Source organism: Mirounga leonina, unplaced genomic scaffold (genome assembly GCF_011800145.1).
Source record: "Mirounga leonina isolate KUSES-001 unplaced genomic scaffold, KU_Mleo_1.0 Mir_153, whole genome shotgun sequence".
Taxonomy (NCBI): domain Eukaryota; kingdom Metazoa; phylum Chordata; class Mammalia; order Carnivora; family Phocidae; genus Mirounga; species Mirounga leonina.
The window spans coordinates 14,970,589-14,990,304 of NW_023270387.1; the positions used below are offsets into that span (position 1 = coordinate 14,970,589).

General features: G+C 55.4%; 1 protein-coding gene across 1 annotated transcript; it reads left to right on the plus strand.

The window, feature by feature from the left end:
* Positions 1-4,088: 4,088 nt before the first annotated feature.
* ABCG4 (ATP binding cassette subfamily G member 4) lies at positions 4,089-17,402 on the plus strand. Its single transcript, XM_035009118.1, has 15 exons — positions 4,089-4,131; positions 4,855-5,104; positions 8,951-9,068; positions 9,184-9,316; positions 9,450-9,500; positions 9,698-9,843; positions 11,016-11,139; positions 11,265-11,379; positions 11,560-11,702; positions 13,302-13,400; positions 13,622-13,790; positions 13,887-13,987; positions 15,076-15,234; positions 15,404-15,522; positions 15,646-17,402. The coding sequence occupies exons 2-15, from the start codon at positions 4,867-4,869 to the stop codon at positions 15,869-15,871; spliced, it is 1,941 nt and encodes a 646-aa protein (XP_034865009.1). The 5' UTR covers positions 4,089-4,131; positions 4,855-4,866; the 3' UTR covers positions 15,872-17,402.
* Positions 17,403-19,716: the final 2,314 nt, after the last annotated feature.

Below are 19,716 nucleotides of genomic sequence, written 5' to 3' on the forward strand. Positions count from 1 at the left end.
CAGTTCCCCTCATTTCCTTCAGAGCAAAAGAAAACGGCATTACATAGCAAGAGAAATGGAGAGGTACATACTACATTTTGAAAATGCACTTCACTGTTGCTTGGTTTTGCTATATAGTATTTTTATAATTTTAAAATAATAAAGATCTTTTAGAAAGCAACAGCAGGGGCTCCGCCTAGTAGGTACCCCTTCACTGCCTGGACTTGGCCTGGGGAGGGCTCCAGTAGCCTCCCTCCTTAGGGACCCCTCATTCCCAGTCCTGGGCTGTGTTTCCCCCAGTGGCCAGCAGAGGGTCTGTGACAAATACACTTTAAAATCATTTCTTTCCAAAGATGAGAGACTAGCACTGTGGGCAAGGGAGGCACTGTGGATGAGGGGCCTGGGGTGTTGGAAGCAGAACTGAGGTGGTTCCAGCCCAGTCCAGTTCCTTCCCAGCTCCCATAGGACACTGCTATCCTCCTTTTCCCATAGGTCCACAAACCTCCTTACCAATAGCTTCTCCCATAAATCCTGCCCAGAGCAGCCTGTCTGCTAGATTAACTCCTGGCACTTAAGCTGAGACAGGAATTTTCTGCTTCTGCCTTGCTCCTTGTAAGCCAATTATCATCAACCCTTACCTGTCTGGGTCTAGGGAGCCCGCCCAGGGTGGAGTCTCTGTCTTGCGGAGGGGGGGGGGGGTCTGGGGTGGGAATTGAGGAGGTCCTAGAGAAAGGAAAAGATCAATCTCAGGGAATTGAGGAGGACTATCTGGGGAAGAGAGAGAGGGTCCATCTGAAGGAAAGAAAGTCCATGGTAGGAGATATGGGGGGGTGGTTCTGGGGATGGTGAGGTCTAGACTGAGGGATGAAGGTTCTCTTGAGCAATGGTTCTCAAAGTGTGGTCCCCAGACTAGCAGCATCAGCATCACCTAGGGACTTATTAGAGATGCAAATTCTCTGGCCCCACCCCAGATACTGAATCAGAAACTCCGAGAGTAGAGCTAACAATTTGTTTTAACGAGGCCTCCAGATGATTCTGACTTGTGCTAAAGTTTAAGAACCACCACTCTTGAGTTATGGGATCTCTTCTAGGAATTAGAGGTGTGTGTGTTCTAGGGAATCAAAGGTCCAATCTGGGGGATATGTGGTGGGAGTATCTCCTAGAATGGGGAGGGTCTGTGCTAGTGGACCTCTAGAAGGTTGGAAACGTTTTATATCCTAGAACGAGAAGAGGTCTGTTCATAGGAGTAGAGATGGATCTGCTTTATAAAAGGGGAAGGGGAAATATTAGAGAATGAGGAAGGTTGACATAGTAGATAATGTCATGGTTTTGAATCACTAAGTCTTGGATTTGGATCCCTGGAGTCATTACGTTAGCTGTGTGAACTCATACTTGTACTTAATATTTCTGAGCATCAGTTTCCTTACCTGAAACATGGGAGGCTAATCCTGTCCTTATAGAGTTGTCATAAGGACTGGTTAGACCATCCAGTCAGCAGGTAGCTTTTGAGTTATTGAGTGTATTTTCTGGGTCCAAGTTCTAAGAATTCAGGGAGAAAAGATACAGGCCTAGCTCTTTTCCCAGAGATCCTATCTCTATGTCAGGTACCTAGCACATGGTAGGCATTCAATAAATGTAGTTTCCCCTTCTTTGCCAAGGAAATGGGAGATTCTTCTAGAGGAAATACAATGAAGCATTGTAAGTCTGGCCTGGAGAGTATGGATGTATGATCTTTTCTTGAGAATAAGCACTAAGCTCTTGGACCCTTGAACCTCTTAAAAACCTTTCAAGGCTGATCTGCAAGGTTTTTATCATGTCTCTTTCATGGATGAGGCTCAGAGAGGTGGAGAAATTTGCTTAAGAGCACGGAATGAGTAAAAGCATCAAGGTCAGAATGCAGATCTCCGACTCCAGATTCAGAACATGGAAGATGTGCTCACAAAATGGGGAGGGGGTGTGCTAGAGAATGGGAAGGCCTGTTCTAGGGGAGAAAGAGGACTCTCATGGGTACATGGCAGGTGTTCCACCCTAGGGAATGGGAGGTTCAAGTAGGGTAGTGGATCTTGACTTCCTACCCAGTGGGATAAGCTGGGGAGCTTTTAAAAACACTAACACCTGAGTTCCACCTTAGATATCAGGATTAACTGGTTCGAAGTATTGTCTAGACGTCTTTTGAAACTTCCCCAAGTGATGCTTATCACAGCCAAAACTGAGGACCACTGCTCTGGGGCATGGGGTGTGAATCCCACAGTGTGGAAAGCCAATCAAAGACTTGGAAATGTTGGCCTCTGAAGCTGGGGAAGCCTGTCCGGAGGAAAAGGGGATATGGTGTTCTTAAGAAAGGGGAGGAAACTTTCCCGAGACTTGGCAAGTTGAATGCCAGGGAAAGGAGAGGAGTGTCGTTAAGATGTGGTGGTTATCTTGGAGGAATGGAAGGGCCTGTCCAGTAAATGGAGGGAGATAGTCCACTTGGAAATAGGGCTCTGAGAGTCCCCAGAGCAGGATGGGTAAAAGCAAAGACTTCAGGGTTCAAGCCCTGCTCTGCTGCAGACTAGACATGTACTCTTGGGCACATTGCTTAACCAAGTTCCTTATGCCTCTGTTTCTTTATTTCTAAAGAGAGGTTGTAATGCTTGCCTCATAAGGGCATGGTGAGAATTAAATCAGGCAATGCCAGGTCCATAATGATTGCTCGGTAAATGCAACCTTTGGGGAGGGGGGGTCTCTGTGGGAGCATTGGAGGTTAACTTGGAGAACGGAGGGTCCATCCCGGAGAGTGAGAACTTTGGTCCTGAGGAATGGTGGTGGTGTAGGCATGGGATGAGGGGAAGGTAGGGAGGGCTGGATCCTAAATCCACTAAACCTTACGGTTGCAGGGCGGAGCCTGGAGATGTCCTGCAGGGGCCGCCAGCCTCCCGCCGTGGAGAGCTGGAGGAGGGGCTGATAAGCAGGGGAGAGGTTTGACTGCTAGTAACCTCTCAACTGCTGCAGTAAGGAGGTGGCAGCCGCACCAGCAGCCTCCCCTCCCATCTGTCTTTGCTCTGTGACAGGTGGGAACTTAAAAGCTCAGGCCAGGTGTCTCAACTGGCTAACCTACTTACCCCTAGAAGACGGGGGCCGGGGCAGGCGGGGGGCCAAGAGGAGCATGAGAAAGGAGCAAAGCAGGGGAAAGCCCCAGAGTGTTCTGGGGACCTGCGTTTGAAGGCTTGTGGGCTGAAGGAGAGAATGACATGTGTACTAGAAGCTGCCCAAGGCAGAGTCTGTGAGCCCCGTGCATGCCCTGGTACGTCTGTGCCTCCAGCGTCAGGCGTGTGCCTGTCTTAAAGGTCTTAATTTGCCTGGGAGAGTAAGGACTGTAGTCGGAGCAGGCTGAGTTCTAAGTACTGCCATCACCTCGGACCTGCTTGCAAGCTCTCCCAAAGCGTCCACCCGCCTTCCCTTCTTAACTAGATAGGGAAGGTGGGGAATGGGGTGGGGAAAGGGGAGGAGGCTATGCCAAGACTCTAGCTTTCAAAGCCTTTTTATCTAGTTTGGGAAATCCCTGGAGGAAGCCTGAGCTCAAAGGCCAGAACTGAGGGAAACTGATGGGGGAGTGGTGCAGACAGTCTGATAGCTTCACAATCCCTTGAGAGGGATGGCATCTGCACCCCAATGCCCCCCCCCCCCCCCTATACGCACACCACCACCGTCTAGTCTGTAATCCAGGGTACTGTCCCCTCTGAGCGACTTCAGCTCTCCCGTCCTCACAGTCTTCAAGCCGGCCTTTCGCCGCCACCCCCCAGTCCTGGGTCCACGCCTGCGCCCGCTCTGGCCCCGCGTCGCCGGCACTGTCGTCCCTTTCGCCGTGCTCGCCCCCCGCCGGCTGCGGGGCGGCGCGGGCCCTTTAAGAACAGCGGGACCGACGAGCAGGAGCTGGGAGGAGAGCGCAGTCGCCCGGCGGGCTCGGGAGGACACAGCGCCCAGCACCGGGCTCTGGGACCCGGCTGTGCGCAGCCGAGTCGGGGCGCGCCCCCATCGCCCCTCCCCATCATTGTCATCTCTCCGCGGACCTGCGGCCCGGGCCCTCCCCGGTCGCCCGCCCCGCCCCGGCCCCGCCCCGGCCCGCGCCGCCGGGACCGGGAGCCGGGCCGCGGGTGCCGCAGCCGGAGGCAGGTAAGGAGGGCCCGGAGTCTCCATCCCCGGCCCGCGCGGCAGCGCTAAGCTTCTCGGTCCGCACCGGCCCGGGGGCGCGTCAAGGTGACTAGGCATACAGGAGATAGGGCAGGGGGGGAGCCCGCCACGGTGGGGGGCTAGTTGGCGGCGGCGGCGGCGGAGCGGTGGTCTTGAGTCCCGGTGGTGCGCCCGCCTTTGGGGAGAGTCCGGGACGCGGCGGGAGGGGCCGGCCAGGGCACGCGCCCGGGGGTGGGGAGGGGGATGCAGCGGGAGGCCCGGAGCCTCCTCTTCCTCCGCCTGCCCCGGGTCCGCCCTGCGCGCAGCCGGCTACCCTGACCTCCTAGCCGGCAGCCGCGGCCGGCCGCCCCTGCCCTCCTCCCCGCCCCCCAACCCTCCAGTCCCCAGGGGCTGCTGGCCTGCGGGGTAAGGAGATTAGAGCCGCCGCGGGGAGGTGGGGGGGAGCGGGCTGGGGCCAGGCTGGGGCCAGGCTGGAACTGGGGCTGCCTGGACCGAGGAGAGGTCGAGACCGAGCGTAGCTACGCGGAGAGTGGGGGGCAGGAGAGGGCAGATGCTCTGGCGGTGGGAAGTGGGGTGCTCCCAGTAGCGGATCTGCCCTGAGAAGGAGGCGGGGAGTGGGGGTGGGGAGCATTAGAAAGCAAGGGAGGGAGCTTTGGGCCAGGGCTTGGGGGTCTGCCCCAAACTGAGCAGACCCTCTCCCTGCAGGCCCGCGGCGCGATGGCAGAGAAGGCGCTGGAGGCCGTGGGCTGTGGACTAGGACCCGGGGCCGTGGCCATGGCCGTGGCGCTGGAGGACGGGGCGGAGCCCCCGATGCTGACCACGCACCTGAAGAAGGTGGAGAACCACATCACCGAAGCCCAACGCTTCTCCCACCTACCCAAGCGCTCAGCGGTGGACATCGAGTTCGTGGAGCTGTCCTATTCCGTGCGGGAGGGGCCCTGCTGGCGCAAACGGGGTAAGGGAGCAGCCTGATGGGGAGCTGTGGAGCCCCCAGGAGTTGCCTCTTAGAGAGCAGGAGGTCTGGGTGTCCCCTGTTCACCAGGTTCCGCCCCAGGGGGCTCTGTGGGAGCACTGAAATCTCAACCCACCACCGACTATGCACACAGCTGACCTGCCAGGTCTGTGCTCCCCACGCACCTGTGAGCTTGGTGGGACACTAGGTTCAACTGGCTATTGAAGCTTTCCTCCTCTAAGATGACACTAGAACCTCTGGTCCTTAGGTAGACCTGGAGGAGTTTACCTTTATTTTAGGTAGAATTCCTGCCTTTGAGGCCTGGTATGAGAAAGTTCCGGGCTCTGTTGCAGCCCTCCTCAGTGGTTAGCAACATCCTTGTACCTAGAGAACCCTGCTAATGTTAAAAGATGTTCTCATTCCTGTCATCTTACTTCATTCTTGCTGAAGTCCTCCAAGGTAGGGAGGGTGAAGGTTTAGCAGGATAGGTGACATCCCCATGTTACTAATAAGGAACCTGAGGTCCAGGGAAGTTGAGTCACTTGACCAGTGCCACACAGCTAATAAGTGGCAGAGCTGGGACCAGAAGTCGGGTTTGCCAGCTCTCTGTGTATTGTTCTTTCCTTCTTAACTTCCCTGGTCTGGCATTCACATCTCCTCCTCTTTTCTCTCATCCGCACAGGTGGGTCAGGTCTGGGGCTCTGAGCAGCCCCTGGAGTCCTTGCCCCGCCTGCCCTGGGCAGCTTGAGCTGGGAATAGAGAAGCTGAGGGTTTTGTTTTGTTTTGTTTTTTTGTTTTGCCCAGAGCTGGGTGTGGGTCAGGGATGGGGCTGGGACATTGTTCTCTGAGATTCAAGAAGTAAGTTTGGGGTGCTTCCGAGCAGGGCTGAGCATGAGCTGTCTCTGCATTCCCCACCCTTGCTCTCACGAGTGACCAAAAGGTCCCAGGGCCTGAGCCAATGGAAACTGAGGCCTCTGGGCCCCCTGCTGGGTGCCCTGTCCCAGAGCAGCCTCTGGGCCCTGAGATCAGCTCTGGGCAAATGAGGAGGTGGCCGTTATTCCTATTGCCCTGTTTTCCCTCAGTTTTAAGGAGACGTGAAGATAAGAAAGAGTGTAGCTAGATGGACCGGTTGCTTCAACCCACCAGCCAGACTGGCACCCCTGACCAGGTGCTTCCTCCTTTGATCCTGCCAGCCCCAGGCTCTCTACTGTCCATTTTGCTGTCTCTTCTGTCCTTTGCCCCTTTCTTTGCCCTCTGTCCTCTTCTCTTTGACTTGTGTTTTCACTGGAGTCCCTCTCCCCTTGTCTGGAGGACAGAAAGCCGTTAGAGGTAGGCAGAGAGGAAGAGCGAGGGATGGGAAGGGTGGTGTCTGCCTTGCCCAGGTAAGGACTTGCCACCCATCTCCCCTAATTATATAGGATGTTTCTTGTTTTTCAAAACACTTTCCCATTAATTACTATTCAATATCTCACTGAATATTCACAATAACCCTATTATGCCTTGGGAGGAGCTATTACTGTCCTTATTTTATAGATGAGGAGACGGAGGTCCTCAAAGATTAAGTGACTTGACAAAATTGCGAGAGTTACTGACAGAGGCAGGACCAGAACTCTGGTGTGTTTTTATCTGGAAGGGCTGGCCGGCCCCTCCAGTGATGAGCAGCTGGGGAACAGCAGGAGTTCAAAGCCACCTGTCCGCTGGATGACCTTGGGCCATCTCCTTAGCCTCTCTTGGACTCACTTTCTCCATCTGTAAACAGGGACGATAAGAATTGTCCCCGCACAGGCGTGTTGTGAAGCTCAGCTGAGAAGTTATCTGTGCAAATGCTTGTTGAGAGGCAAGTGTAAGATGATATTTGTATTAGGCATCAGTGTTCAGTCTGGTGCTTGGCTCGGATTAAATGAGGGGAAGGTTCATCATCGCCTGTTTCCTCCCCTGCCAAAGAAATCATTTCCTGTGAGTGGCTCTGGAGGGTGTTTGCAGGAGTACACAACCACACATCTTTCTGATTGAGGGTGACGATCCCTGGGGCCGAGGGATGGAACTATGGCTTCCCCCTCCCAGGAAAGAACTTGCTGTGTGACCTTGGGTGAGTCGCTGGATGTCCCTGGGCCCCAGGTGGCTCATCCATGTTGCCATAGCAGCAATGCAAGTGATGTGTCTGTAAACTCTAAAGCACTATCAGGGCAGGTGGTGTGATGGGGACCCCACAGTGGACAGCAGCTGAGCCTCCTTCTGAATGGATGTGTCCAGAGGGACAGCTGGGTGAAAGATCACATCCCTTCACTGTCTCTGCTAAGGAGGTAGAGGGGAGAGGGAATTGAGCTCTGGGGGGGGGGGTGCGGAGGAGGGTGGTAGGCCCCAAAATCTCCAGTAGAGCCTTGGTGTTTCTGCCTCAGTGAGGCAGGTCTGCAAGCATAGAAGGCATGTCTTGCCTCGTGGGCTCCCTCCTTCCTCTCCGCCCCCTTGTTTCCCCAGGTGACTCCGTGTAGTCTCTGACCTCTGCTTCCTGGCCTGTGTTGTCTATATGCTCTCAGGTAGCAGAGCTCTTCCTCCCAAGGACTGGAGAGCCTCTGACTTTCCTCTCCATTTTTGAATGCTGCTCATCCTTCAAGACTTTGCTCAAATGCCACTTCTTCCATGAAGCCATTCCTGATTTTTCCCTTGTCCCTCCACCCTCCTCAGTTCCATTTTCTGCATTCTCATCGTACATTATTTGTGCTTCTGTTATAACCCTTATTTTATCTCTCCTCAGATCCACAGATGTTTTCCATCTTTTTAACCTAGACTATGACTTTCTTGAATGCAGGAAATGTGTCTTCTTCATTTTTTTGTCCAGTGTCTGGTACAGAGCTTGGAAAGTAGTAGACATCAATAAGTGTTTGTCAAATAGAATTAATAATAAAATGTCACTTTTTAAATGTACTCTATGTGCCAAGCACTGTGTCATATGCTTTACATATATTATCTCATTGCATCTTTATAACAACCCTATGAGATAGGTACTATCATCCTCATTTTACAGATGAGGGACCTGGAGCTCAGAGAGGTTAAGCAACTTGCCTGAGGTCCCACAGCTGGTAAGTGTGGAGCCAGAATTTGAACCTCGATCCACCTGACTCCAAATCAATGCTCTTAATGCATATGCTGCCTCCCAGGGAGTGAATGAATCATGAGATTTTTACCAGGCCGTGGTAGGGGCTGCAGAGATGAGCCTTGTGGGCCAAGCGAGCACAAAGAAGGCCTTTTCAGAATGAGGCAAAAGTTCTGAGAACACATGTTCCTAGAACACACCGTGAGCACCTAGTACATGCCAGTCTGCTGAGGTCACATAGATGAGCAGGACACAGGCTCTGCCCCCAGGCAGCTCACAAACTAAGAGGCTGGGGGACAGAGGCAAGGGACGGGCACATCAAATAGCAAATGTGCTAACGTATGCAGAGTGCTGTGCGAACACAGAGGACATTTAACCAGCTCACTCAGGCTGACGGTTGGCGACGTCTTCCTGGAGGGAGCGAGAGTGACTACTGTGTTTATAGTGGGGGAGCAGGGTCGTCTATAAACTTGACCCCCTCTCCTTGCCCGTCCATGAGGAGTGGAGGTCTTCCCATGGCCTACAGGAGAGTGTGCTTACCTCTGGTACTTTGCTGTGAGGACCTGGCCCTTCTAGGGGAACAGGCGGAGACGGGGTGAATATCATTGCCCCTCGGAAGGTGTTTCTCCATCCTCATCGATCCCCCCTGAGTAGGGAACTGTCCCGTTCACTAATAGCCAGGGCCGCTCCTCAGAGTTTCGGGTGCCTCTGTTCACTGTAACCCTGATCACAAGTTCCTCCCTCCCTCGCCGCAGGTTATAAGACCCTCCTCAAGTGCCTGTCGGGTAAATTCTGCCGCCGGGAGCTGATTGGCATCATGGGCCCCTCCGGGGCCGGCAAGTCCACGTTCATGAACATCTTGGCAGGGTACAGGTGAGGACGAGGCCGGGGTGGAATGGGGCAGGAGCCAGGAAGAAGGATCCCCTGGGGAGCACAGAAGGTATTCTGAAGTGGCCTTGACCCCCATCCGCAACCAATGGGCCTGCAGGGAGTCCGGGATGAAGGGTCAGATCCTGGTCAATGGGAGGCCGCGGGAGCTGAGGACCTTCCGCAAGATGTCCTGTTACATCATGCAGGATGACATGCTGCTGCCACACCTCACCGTGTTGGAAGCCATGATGGTGAGCGCTGGCTGGGGGCTCCCTCTCCCAGCCTCCGCTTCTGTCTGCCCTCCCCATCCTCCCCGGTGGCTAGGGGTTCAAGGCAGGGCCCTCCTCCCACATATATCTGACCTGCCTACTCTCTGGGCCTCAGGTCTCTGCTAACCTGAAGCTGAGTGAGAAGCAAGAGGTGAAGAAGGAACTGGTGAGTGGGGAAGAGAAAGGGCGAGAACAGGAGAGCTGCCCTTTCTGTGCTTCAGAGTTCTAAAGCCCTGAGTTGGGGGGTGGGACACTGGAGGCCAAGTGGACTTGAGGGAACGCTTCTTTAAATCGGGGTGTGGGGGGCGGGGGAGGAGCAGAGATTCTGAAGCTGACCTGGGGTGGGTGGGGGGGCTGGGCCAGGTGACGGAGATCCTGACGGCACTGGGCCTGATGTCCTGCTCCCACACGAGGACAGCTCTGCTCTCCGGTGGGCAGAGGAAGCGCCTGGCCATCGCCCTGGAGCTGGTCAACAACCCGCCCGTCATGTTCTTTGATGAGCCCACCAGGTAGTTCTCCCCCTCCTCTCCCACCAGGATGCCGCCTCCCTTCGGCCCTGAGCCAGGGCAGGAGGCCACATCAGCTCCACTGCTGGAGACCAGAGTCCCTGTGCAGCAACCTCCTGGGGCCAAGATAAGGGCCTCCTCCTCATCCATCCCTGCCAATCCTGTTGCCGTAGAAGCCCCATCCTTCACGCAGGCAGAAATCCTATGTCCTCCTTGACGGATGCCTCCCTCTCCTTCTCTTCCCCACAGCCAATCAGTCCCCAAATCCTGCTGATTCTACCTCCTTTCTCTGTCTCTCAGATTCGCCCCACCCCCATCCCGAGTGCCCGTGCTTAAGTTCTGGACCTCATCAGCTCTTGCCTGCATTTCTGCCACAGACTCCTACCTACTCTGGTCTTCAGTCTCTCCCAGCCAATCCTCCCTCCAAACTGCAGCCAGGGAGCGCTCTCTAAAACACAAGTCGGGCAATACTCACTCCCCCGCTTAAAAACACACAGCGAGTCCCATTTGCCCTCAGAAGAAAGTCAGCGGACTTACGAGGTCCCGCTCTGAACCTACTTCTCCAGCCTCACATCTTGCTTCATGCTGTCTTGTATTTTATGCTCTAATAACACCGAATTGCTTATACTTCCCTGGGCCAGCCATGTGTTTCATGCCTCTAAGCTTTGCACATGTTGTGTCTTCTGTCCGGGCTGCCCTTCACCACCATGCCTGCCCTTCCACCTTCAGCTGGCTCAGCTCCTTCTTCCACACGCACTCAGGAAACTTCTCTGACCACTCTCCAACCCCTGTGTGGCATTCCTGAAGCCTCCCCCTCGTTGTCACCCCGTGTTTCTACAGCATGTTCCACATCATCTCCAATGATCTGTGCGCTTCTCTCTCTCTCCCTCCAGACCAGAGCCTATGTCTTAGCTATCCGTCATGGTAATCCCAGCGCCGGCCATTCAGCAGGTGCTCGCTCCATATTTGCTTGTTAAACTGAATGGCGCTCTGGGCTTCTTGGTACCTCCAAAGGCCTGCATCATCTAGTAAGGACAGGCTATCGGGGTGGCCAGAGGGACTCCCTTCTGGGGATGCCAGCTCCATCCCTGTCGTAGCAGCTGCCCCACCCCAAGCACTCCCTTCTCTTGGCTCTGCCCACCTCACCCCACCCCCCGTGGCCTTTCTCTGGACAGTGGGCTGGATAGCGCCTCATGTTTCCAAGTGGTGTCCCTCATGAAGTCCCTGGCCCAGGGGGGCCGTACAATCATCTGCACCATCCACCAGCCCAGCGCCAAGCTCTTTGAGATGTTTGACAAGGTGAGTGCTCTGGACCTCCCAGGGGACTGGCCTGAGGTGGGGAGAGGGAAGGGCGTCAGGAGAGGTGCTAGTGGGGTCCGCCTAGTCCACGGTTGTGTCCTCCTCACCCTTCCTTTCTGCCTCAGCTCTACATCCTGAGCCAGGGTCAGTGCATCTTCAAGGGCGTGGTCACCAACCTGATCCCCTACCTGAAGGGGCTTGGCTTACACTGCCCCACCTACCACAACCCGGCTGACTTCAGTGAGTGGGGGGGCCTGGGCTGTGGTGCTGGGCCAAATCTGGGGGATCAGGTCCTGCACTCGGGCCTCCTTGGGGAGGTCTCACTGTCCCCTGCCTTCCCTGTGCACCCATGGAGGGGCTGGCTTGCCCTCAGGAACCAAGGAGGGATCTTAGCCAAGCACTCCCCTCCGTGTCTCCCAGTCATCGAAGTGGCCTCTGGAGAATATGGAGACCTGAACCCCATGCTGTTCAGGGCTGTGCAGAATGGGCTCTGTGTCATGGCCGAGAAGAAGAGCAGCCCTGAGAAGAACGAGGTCCCCACCCCCAGCCCCCCTTGCCCTCAGGTGAGTAGGGTTGGAGAGGGCAGAGAGAGAAAAGTGGGGGAGGGCAGAAGAAGGGACCCTGGACGATGGCCCTGCCAAAGGAGCTGTCCCCCAGAGGCATCACAACCATTAGGGACTAGGAAGAACTCAGAACTTGGACTAGACCTACTATGAACAGCTGTGTGACCTTGGGCACGTTGCTCGACCTCTGTTCATTTATGTGTTCAGCAAATTCTTCTTTTTTTTTTTTTGAAGATTTTATTTATTTATTTGAGAGAGAGAGAATGAGAGACAGAGAGCCTGAGAGGGAAGAGGGCAGAGGGAGAAGCAGACCCCCTGCTGAGCAGGGAGCCCGATGCGGGACTCGATCCCGGGACTCCAGGATCATGACCTGAGCTGAAGGCAGTCGCTTAACCAACTGAGCCACCCAGGCGCCCAATGTTCAGCAAATTCTTACTAAGCATCTGTAGCGTGTTGTCCTCAGTGCCGGCACGGGCCACCTGGTAAGCAGACCCGATGCTGTGTCTCTTGCCTCGTGGCCCATGTGTCTTGCTGTCATCTCCAGCCCAGAGGTGATGACCCTGAGCTCCAGGGTTATTGGGAGGACTAACTAGATCATCACATAGATCTCTTTGCACTGTAGCTGGTACTGCTGGTGTTCGTTCAGGGCTGGTTCTCTTCCCTAAATGAGATACTGTGACCCTTGGAAACATCACCTAACTGAAGGAGAGCTCATGCAGCAAGTCAGTACAAACAGACGGCGGGCTTGCGCAGTAAGGGAGCATAGGCGAGTTACTGGTGTAGGGCCACCGGGAGAACGGGGAGCTAATGCTCAGAAGTCCCAAACTCCCCAGCGGCTCACAAGTGAGGGTTTTTAAGGCCAAAATTTGGGGCAGGGGTCTCTTGAGAAGGTGGTTGTCGTTGACCGGAGACACCTGAGGTCACACGAGCAGGTGCTCTGGTGCTGTTTCTTCTGGTCCCCGGAGGTCTATTCCATCTCAAGAGACTTGGAACCTGAAAAATATCCTTCTTCCTTATGTTCGAGATTTCATTCGGTCCATCTGGCGATTATGTCTTCAGGGTAGTGCTGATGAGCCACTTGTAAGCTAGAGGGGTTGCATTCCTACAGGTCCCTTGGCTGGCCCCGCCGTGCCTGGGGGCGATGTGACCTCTAGTGTTCGTTCCTTCATCTGAACTGACAAGCTGGATGCCAGCTTCAGAAACCAAGAGGGCTAGTTGTGTTTGCTGCCGTCATCATGATCCTTGTTTAACATGACCGCAGCACTGGTAGCATGAAGCTACTGTGCCCTTCGGGTAAATGTCTGCTGATGGAGTAAAGACAAGAAGAGGAGTGACTGGCCTACTCGGCCCCCACAGTGCCCTCGACGCCCTTGCTCTTTCCTCCCTCTCAAGTGTTTCCTCGCCCCAGATCTCGCTCCAATGCATGACCCTGAGGCCAGCTTCCAGGCACACACCTCAGTGGTGGAGAGTTTCCCATGAGTACGGCAGGGAATGGAGGACCCCTGCCCTGGGGAGGGGCTGGAGGCTTTTCCCATCACTGCGCTGGGTGTGCAGTGGGTGGGAGGGGTAGGCTCGCCTGATCCAATGTCCTCTCCCCAGGAAGTGGATCCCGTTGAAAGCCACACCTTCGCCACCAGCACCCTCACACAGTTCTGCATCCTCTTCAAGAGGACCTTCTTGTCCATCCTCAGGGACACGGTGAGGCATCAAGCTGGGGGAGAGGAGGCTGGTGCAGGCCTGGCTCTTGGGGGGCACAGGATCTCAGCAGCTGGGATGGGAATGCCCCCCCGCCGCCAGCCAGCAGTCTCCCGAGGCACTATGTGTCTCTGGGTCTATGTGTCCTTGAGGGCAGCTGAGTCCCTAGCCCAGTGTGGCCTGCCCGTCCCTGGCCCTGTGGCCCATCCCCTCTCCTCACTCAGGTCCTGACCCACCTGCGGTTTGTGTCCCACGTGGTCATCGGCGTGCTCATTGGTCTCCTTTACCTGCACATCGGTAACGATGCCAGCAAGGTCTTCAATAACACTGGCTGCCTCTTCTTCTCCATGCTGTTCCTCATGTTTGCCGCCCTTATGCCAACCGTGCTCACCTGTGAGCGGTGCCGCCCTGGGCGGGGGGGCGGGTAGTGGGGCACAGGGGCGGGGCGGGGGGGTCAGACAGCTGTGCCTCACCCGCGTGGGTCCTCAGTCCCCTTAGAGATGGCGGTCTTCATGAGAGAGCATCTCAACTACTGGTACAGCCTCAAAGCATACTACCTGGCCAAGACCATGGCTGACGTGCCCTTTCAGGTAAACCTCTTCCTCCCTCCTGGCTGGCTTCTCCCATTCTTGCTTGCTAGCCCCCTTCCACCCCATCCCTGGCCGTCTGCTCTTTTCCTTCTCCTCACTTGGCAAATCGGTGGGGAGTACCTACCACGCACCAGGCTCTGTGCCGGGCACGGGGATCCGGCAATGGATAAGACAGATGTGATCTTGACCTCGTGGCACTGATGTTCTTGCGGGAACGACCGATGACAGACGGTGATGAAAACACTTGCGAATGATTCTGGGGATCTTAGCCACCGCGGTGGAGGGTAGCTGGCGCGGGCACTGAAGTCTTACTGCTGCTTGTTAGCCCCGAGACATGGGCAGGCCGCCTGTCTCTCGCTGCTTCCGCGTCCGCATCTATCAAGTGGGACGATGGGAGTATCCAGCTCGGGATGGTTTGTGAGAAGTCAGTGAGTTAATACACACAAAGGACTTAGGCCAGTGCTTGGCACGTGCTAAAGTGCCCAGTAAGTGTTAGCCGGTTTGGGTTGGTTTTATTGCACCAACCGCCCCCCACCCCCCCGTTCCAAGTTCCGGGGCCACCAAAAATCTGTAGGGCAGCTGGTGTGCAAATGAGAAAAACCTGCCCCTTCCTCAGGGCGGATGCTGCACCACGCACGGTGCAGAAGAGCACAGCTGGATCTCGGCGTCTGGTGGCCTCTTGAGTGGGCACCTGGTACAGGGAACAGCCGACATGACTGTCCACACTAGGCTTGGACACCGGCCCCCAGGATTTGATAGCTCAGAGGGGGACGACACGTGTTCACATGTAGAGTGAATTAATCAACAACATAAAGAATAAGCTGGTCCAGTTTAGGAGCTCAGATATGGAGACGTCACCATGCCTGAACTGGTCAGAAGGGGCCCAATGGGAATGGCGACACCGGAGGAAGCAAGGGGACATGCGTCAGCCTGGGGGGACAGCACACACCGAGCGCGGGGGTGGCAGGACTCAGCACGGATGCTCTAGGAAGAGCGGTTCTAGGGGCTCCTGCCCAGGTGGCGTGGAGGGTCCTGGCCGCCGTGGTCCCGGCCAGTGCCGCCTGCTCAGGCCCGTGCCCGCTCCGCAGGTGGTGTGCCCGGTGGTGTACTGCAGTGTCATGTACTGGATGACAGGCCAGCCAGCCGAAACCAGCCGCTTCCTGCTCTTCTCCGCCCTGGCCACGGCCACAGCCTTGGTGGCCCAGTCTTTGGGGCTGCTGATCGGAGCTGCCTCCAATTCCCTCCAGGTGGGAGGGCTGGCCCCCTGGGGATCCGGAGAGGGGATGGGGCCTGGTGGGAGGAAGCAGGGGCTGACATCAGGAGTGGAACAGATCTGTGGGGAACCGCGGGCCACCCGGGTCCTGGGTCTGTCCCGGTCACTCTTGTGATGGCCCGGTCCCCTTCCCTCCCCTCCAGGTGGCCACCTTTGTGGGCCCAGTTACCGCCATCCCTGTCCTCTTGTTCTCCGGTTTCTTTGTCAGCTTCAAGACCATCCCCACTTACCTGCAATGGAGCTCCTACCTCTCCTATGTCAGGTCAGTGCCGCGGCAGGAACCCAGGCCCCAAGGAGGAGAGAGTTGCCGCTGGGCCCTGGCAGTTTGCCCAGGGAACAGTGACCCTATGCTCTGTATCCTGCTCTGATGTCCTCGCGTGCACAGGTATGGCTTTGAGGGTGTGATTCTGACCATCTATGGCATGGATCGAGGAGATCTGACCTGCTTGGAGGAACACTGCCCTTTCCAGAATCCACAGAGTATCCTCCGAGCGCTGGATGTGGAGGATGCCAAGCTCTACCTGGACTTCCTTGTCTTGGGCATCTTCTTCCTGGCCTTGCGGCTGCTGGCATACCTCGTGCTCCGTTACCGGGTCAAGTCGGAGAGATAGAGCTGTGCCCTGGCCTGCGCCCCAGCCCCCGCAGCGGAAGCCCCCAGCCCCAGCCCTCTGGGACTGTTTTAACCTTGTAGACTTTGGCACTGGTTGCTGGTGCGGCCACCCCTCTCTCAGCTCCTCCACAGGTTGGCCGCCGGACTGCGCTCCCAGCCGTGGCCGTGGCCGTGGCCACAGGGGCTCCAGCCCTCCCCGACATGCCCAGGAGTCTTCCCCAGTTGATTGCAGTTTGTAGCTTCCTCCCTACTCTCTCCAACATCTGCATGCAAAGACCACCAGGAGGCTACCACCCTCCTTCCTGCCCTCGGCACCCTCCTCTGTTGTCTGCCTGGGAGCCCCAGGTTCTCCAGGCCCCCATTTACAACTGACCAAAGTGGCCCCCTCTGGGGGTCCCCACCACACAAGTGTTTGTAAACTGGGCTGTTCTAAGGTTCAGGTTCCAGGGCTGGGCCCTGGTGGGGTCCCCTAGAAGTCCCATTTGGACAATGGAACGGAGCAGGGAAGGCTCTGGAAGTCTCTTCCTCCTCCTCACCTTCTCCCCACCCCAGACCTGGCTGATCTGGACAATCTGCTGGAACAGAAGCTGGGTTTTCTGTCTGGGTCATCCCTCCCAATCCTGGGGATTGGAGAGGCCTGGGGCCCTGGGATGCCCCGTCCCCTTCCCCGTCTCCTTCCCTGTCCCCTTTGGTGGGGGGAGGGTCTGGTGGCACCTCTGCAATAATGTGTGTGTCTCTCTCCCACCTGCCACTGGAACTGGAGAATGCACTTTATTCTGGGGCATGAGTAGGAGAAGACCAAGCCTCCTTTCTTGCTTCTCCTGCCCGGTCCTGCAACACTCCCTCCCCTCCCCAGAGTTACAGGCACATACATGTGAACAGGCAACCTCAGCCTGGCACACACACGCGGTCCCCCGCGGCTCCGAGGAGGAGTGATGGTGGCGTGGTAGGTGCCGTGGGAAGGGCAGTGCCCACCTCCTCTGGGGATGCCGCTTTGACTGCACGGATGAGGCTGGTGCCGCCCAGGGTGTCCCGGGACCCGGGATCTGCAGGTGTCGACCCCCGAGTCTTCTTTCCCCTCCAAGCCAGGGGTGGCACAGGGCATTAGCTCCCCGGAGCTCAGGAGCCAACATGAGCACAAGCATGGGCATAAGTTGGCCTTGGCCACTGCCACCCCGGGGCCCTTCTTTTGTGCGTCAAGTTGGCATTCTCACTCCCCTGCCCCTTCCCCAGCCGCTTGCTGCTCATTCAAACTCCTGTCTGGGTCTGTCCACACCCTTCCCACCTTCCCATCAGCCGACACCTCTAGGCACCAGAGCGACAGACACAGAGCATGTCTGGCTTTTGTGGTAGGTCCAGGCTCACGCCACTTCTGATTTCCCCTTCCCCCAGGGCTCTCCCCACTGCTTATTCCTGGGCACACACCACTCTTCCTTCTCTTACCCTGCCACAGATCCTCCCCATCGTCCAGAGATGCCAGTTGTATTTGTGGGACTTCACCTGTTATTAATAAAACCTATATTTATACAGTATGCAGTGCATGAATGTGTCTGGCTGTGGCTCCTGGTTCCGTGGTCTGTGATGGGTCTTCAGAGCACTTGAGAGAAATCTGTGAGCTTTAGAGTGTTTGGGGCAGGGAGGAACCTCCATACTGTTTTCCAGAGTGGTTGCACCGGCTTGCATTCCCACCGACAGTGTAGGAGGGTTCCCTTTCTCCGCATCCTCGCCAACATCTGTCGTTTCCTGACTTGTTAATTTTAGCCATTCTGACTGGTGTTGAGGTGGTATCTCATTGTGTCTTTGATTTGGATTTCCCTGATGCCGAGTAATGTTGAGCACTTTTTCATGTGTCTGTTGGCCATTTGGATGTCTTCTTTGCAGAAATGTCTGTTCATGTCTTCTGCCCATTTCTTGATTGGATTATTTGTTCTTTGGGTGTTGAGTTTGATAAGTTCTTGATAGATTTTGGATACTAGCCCTTTATCTGGTATGTCATTTGCAAATATCTTCTCCCATTCTGTCGGTTGTCTTTTGGTTTTGTTGACTGTTTCCTTTGCTGTGCAAAAGCTTTTTATCTTGATAAAGTCCCACTAGTTCATTTTTACTTTTGTTTCCCTTGCCTTTGGAGACATGTCTAGCAAGAAGTTGCTGAGGCTGAGGCCAAAGAGGTTGCTGCCTGTGTTCTCCTCTAGGATTTTGATGGATTCCTGTCTCACATTTAGGTCTTTCATCCATTTTGAGTCTATTTTTGTGTGTGGTGTGAGGAAATGGTCCAGTTTCATTCTTCTGCATGTGGCTGTCCAATTTTCACATGGGTATGTTCTTGCCGGGTGATACACGTCTCTCTCTTCAGAATTCACTGAGCCCTGGTTGTGCCCATGGTGGCGGGTGTAGTCAGTGGTCATGAAGGGCAGTGAGAAGCAGGAAAGACCCTGGAGCTGAAGCTCAAGGATGAGAATGGCAGGGACCTCACTGAGCTTACCCCAGCTTTTTCTTTTTCTTCCTCTCGTCTCTTGCCCCCAGGTCATACTTAGCAGGGCTGAGCCATCGGCTACCAGGACGGCAAATGGGTTGGTAGCCTGAGGTTTGGAGTAGGCAATTGTCCAGAAGTCCTTGAAGGCTGGTGGCAAGATGACCCAAGAAACAGCACATTGTCTCACCCTCTTCCTTCCTGATCCTGAAGCTTGGGGACTGAAGGGGGGGACTGGCATCCACCCTACTAGTGCTAAGTGCCCCAGGCTAGATGAGGGTCCCATCTATCACTGCTGGGGTACCTGCCTGGAGATGGACCTTCTCATGTGGGCTTCAGGGTGGTAGTGGGAAGAAGTCAGAGTCATAGCTTCTGGAACTCTAGCTAGCTTTTAGAGGGCATTCCGGGAGCCCCCCTTTCTCTGCAGTGATGCCTGCAGATGGCTTCTTAAAGTCCATGGACACAAAATCCCACCACTAAGTAGTCTTTTTTTTTTTTTTTTAAGATTTTATTTATTTGACAGAGAAAGACACAGTGAGAGAGGGAACACCAACAGGAGAGTGGGAGAGGGAGAAGCAAGCTTCCCGCTGAGCAGGGAGTCCAATGTGGGGCTCGATTCCAGGACCCTGAGATCATAACCCAAGCGGAAGGCAGATGCTTAACGACTGAGCCACCCAGGCGCCCTAAGTAGTCTTTCTTAAGATTCTTCCTCTTTACTTTCTCTTTCAAAATGTAAATACCCCCAAAAAGAGTAAAACATTTATAAACTCACACTTCTATAAGTGCCCCTGGGAGCAAAAGGAGACGAACAGCCGTTCTGGAGACAGCAAGGGCCATTCAGGCAGAGAACATCTGTAGAGTGGCTCATGTATTTGCAAAGAAAGCTCTTTGGATTCTGACAATAACCCCATGAGGCTGCTAGGATGAGTATTATCATTTCCCCCTCTCACAGAGAAGAAAACCAAGGCTTGGAAAAGTGCCTTGGGCAAGCTGTCCAGATACTGTGCTCCTGCCATGTGAGCCACCTGCGATTTCTCCCCCTGGTCCCATCGGCCCTCGGAGGTGTGGCACAAATACCCTCAGCCCGGCCCTGCATGCTTTGAAATGTGCCCCCTCTCCCCGAGTGCCAGCCCTTCCCGGACTCAGAGATCACTTCCTTCCGTGCAGCCACCTTCTGTGTCAGGGCCTGTGCCAGGGGCTGGAGGACAGGGATGCTTCAGGCTGTTCTCCATGCTATGGGTCTAGGGGACCAGGTGCCCCATCTTGAGGTCAGACGACAGAGCACATGCCCACAGCGTGACTCATGGTACTTCTGTTTGCAAGAGGCCAAATTATATGTTATTAATAAAGCCTCCATGGCTGTCATAGCCATGGGG

Coding starts and splice junctions, on each gene's coding strand:
- ABCG4 (XM_035009118.1), top strand. CDS start 4,867: ATGGCAGAGAAGGCGCTGGAGGCCGTGGGCTGTGGACTAGGACCCGGG. Junction 5,105..8,950: donor GCCCTGCTGGCGCAAACGGG/GTAAGGGAGCAG, acceptor CCCTCGCCGCAG/GTTATAAGACCCTCCTCAAG. Junction 13,988..15,075: donor TGGCTGACGTGCCCTTTCAG/GTAAACCTCTTC, acceptor CCCGCTCCGCAG/GTGGTGTGCCCGGTGGTGTA.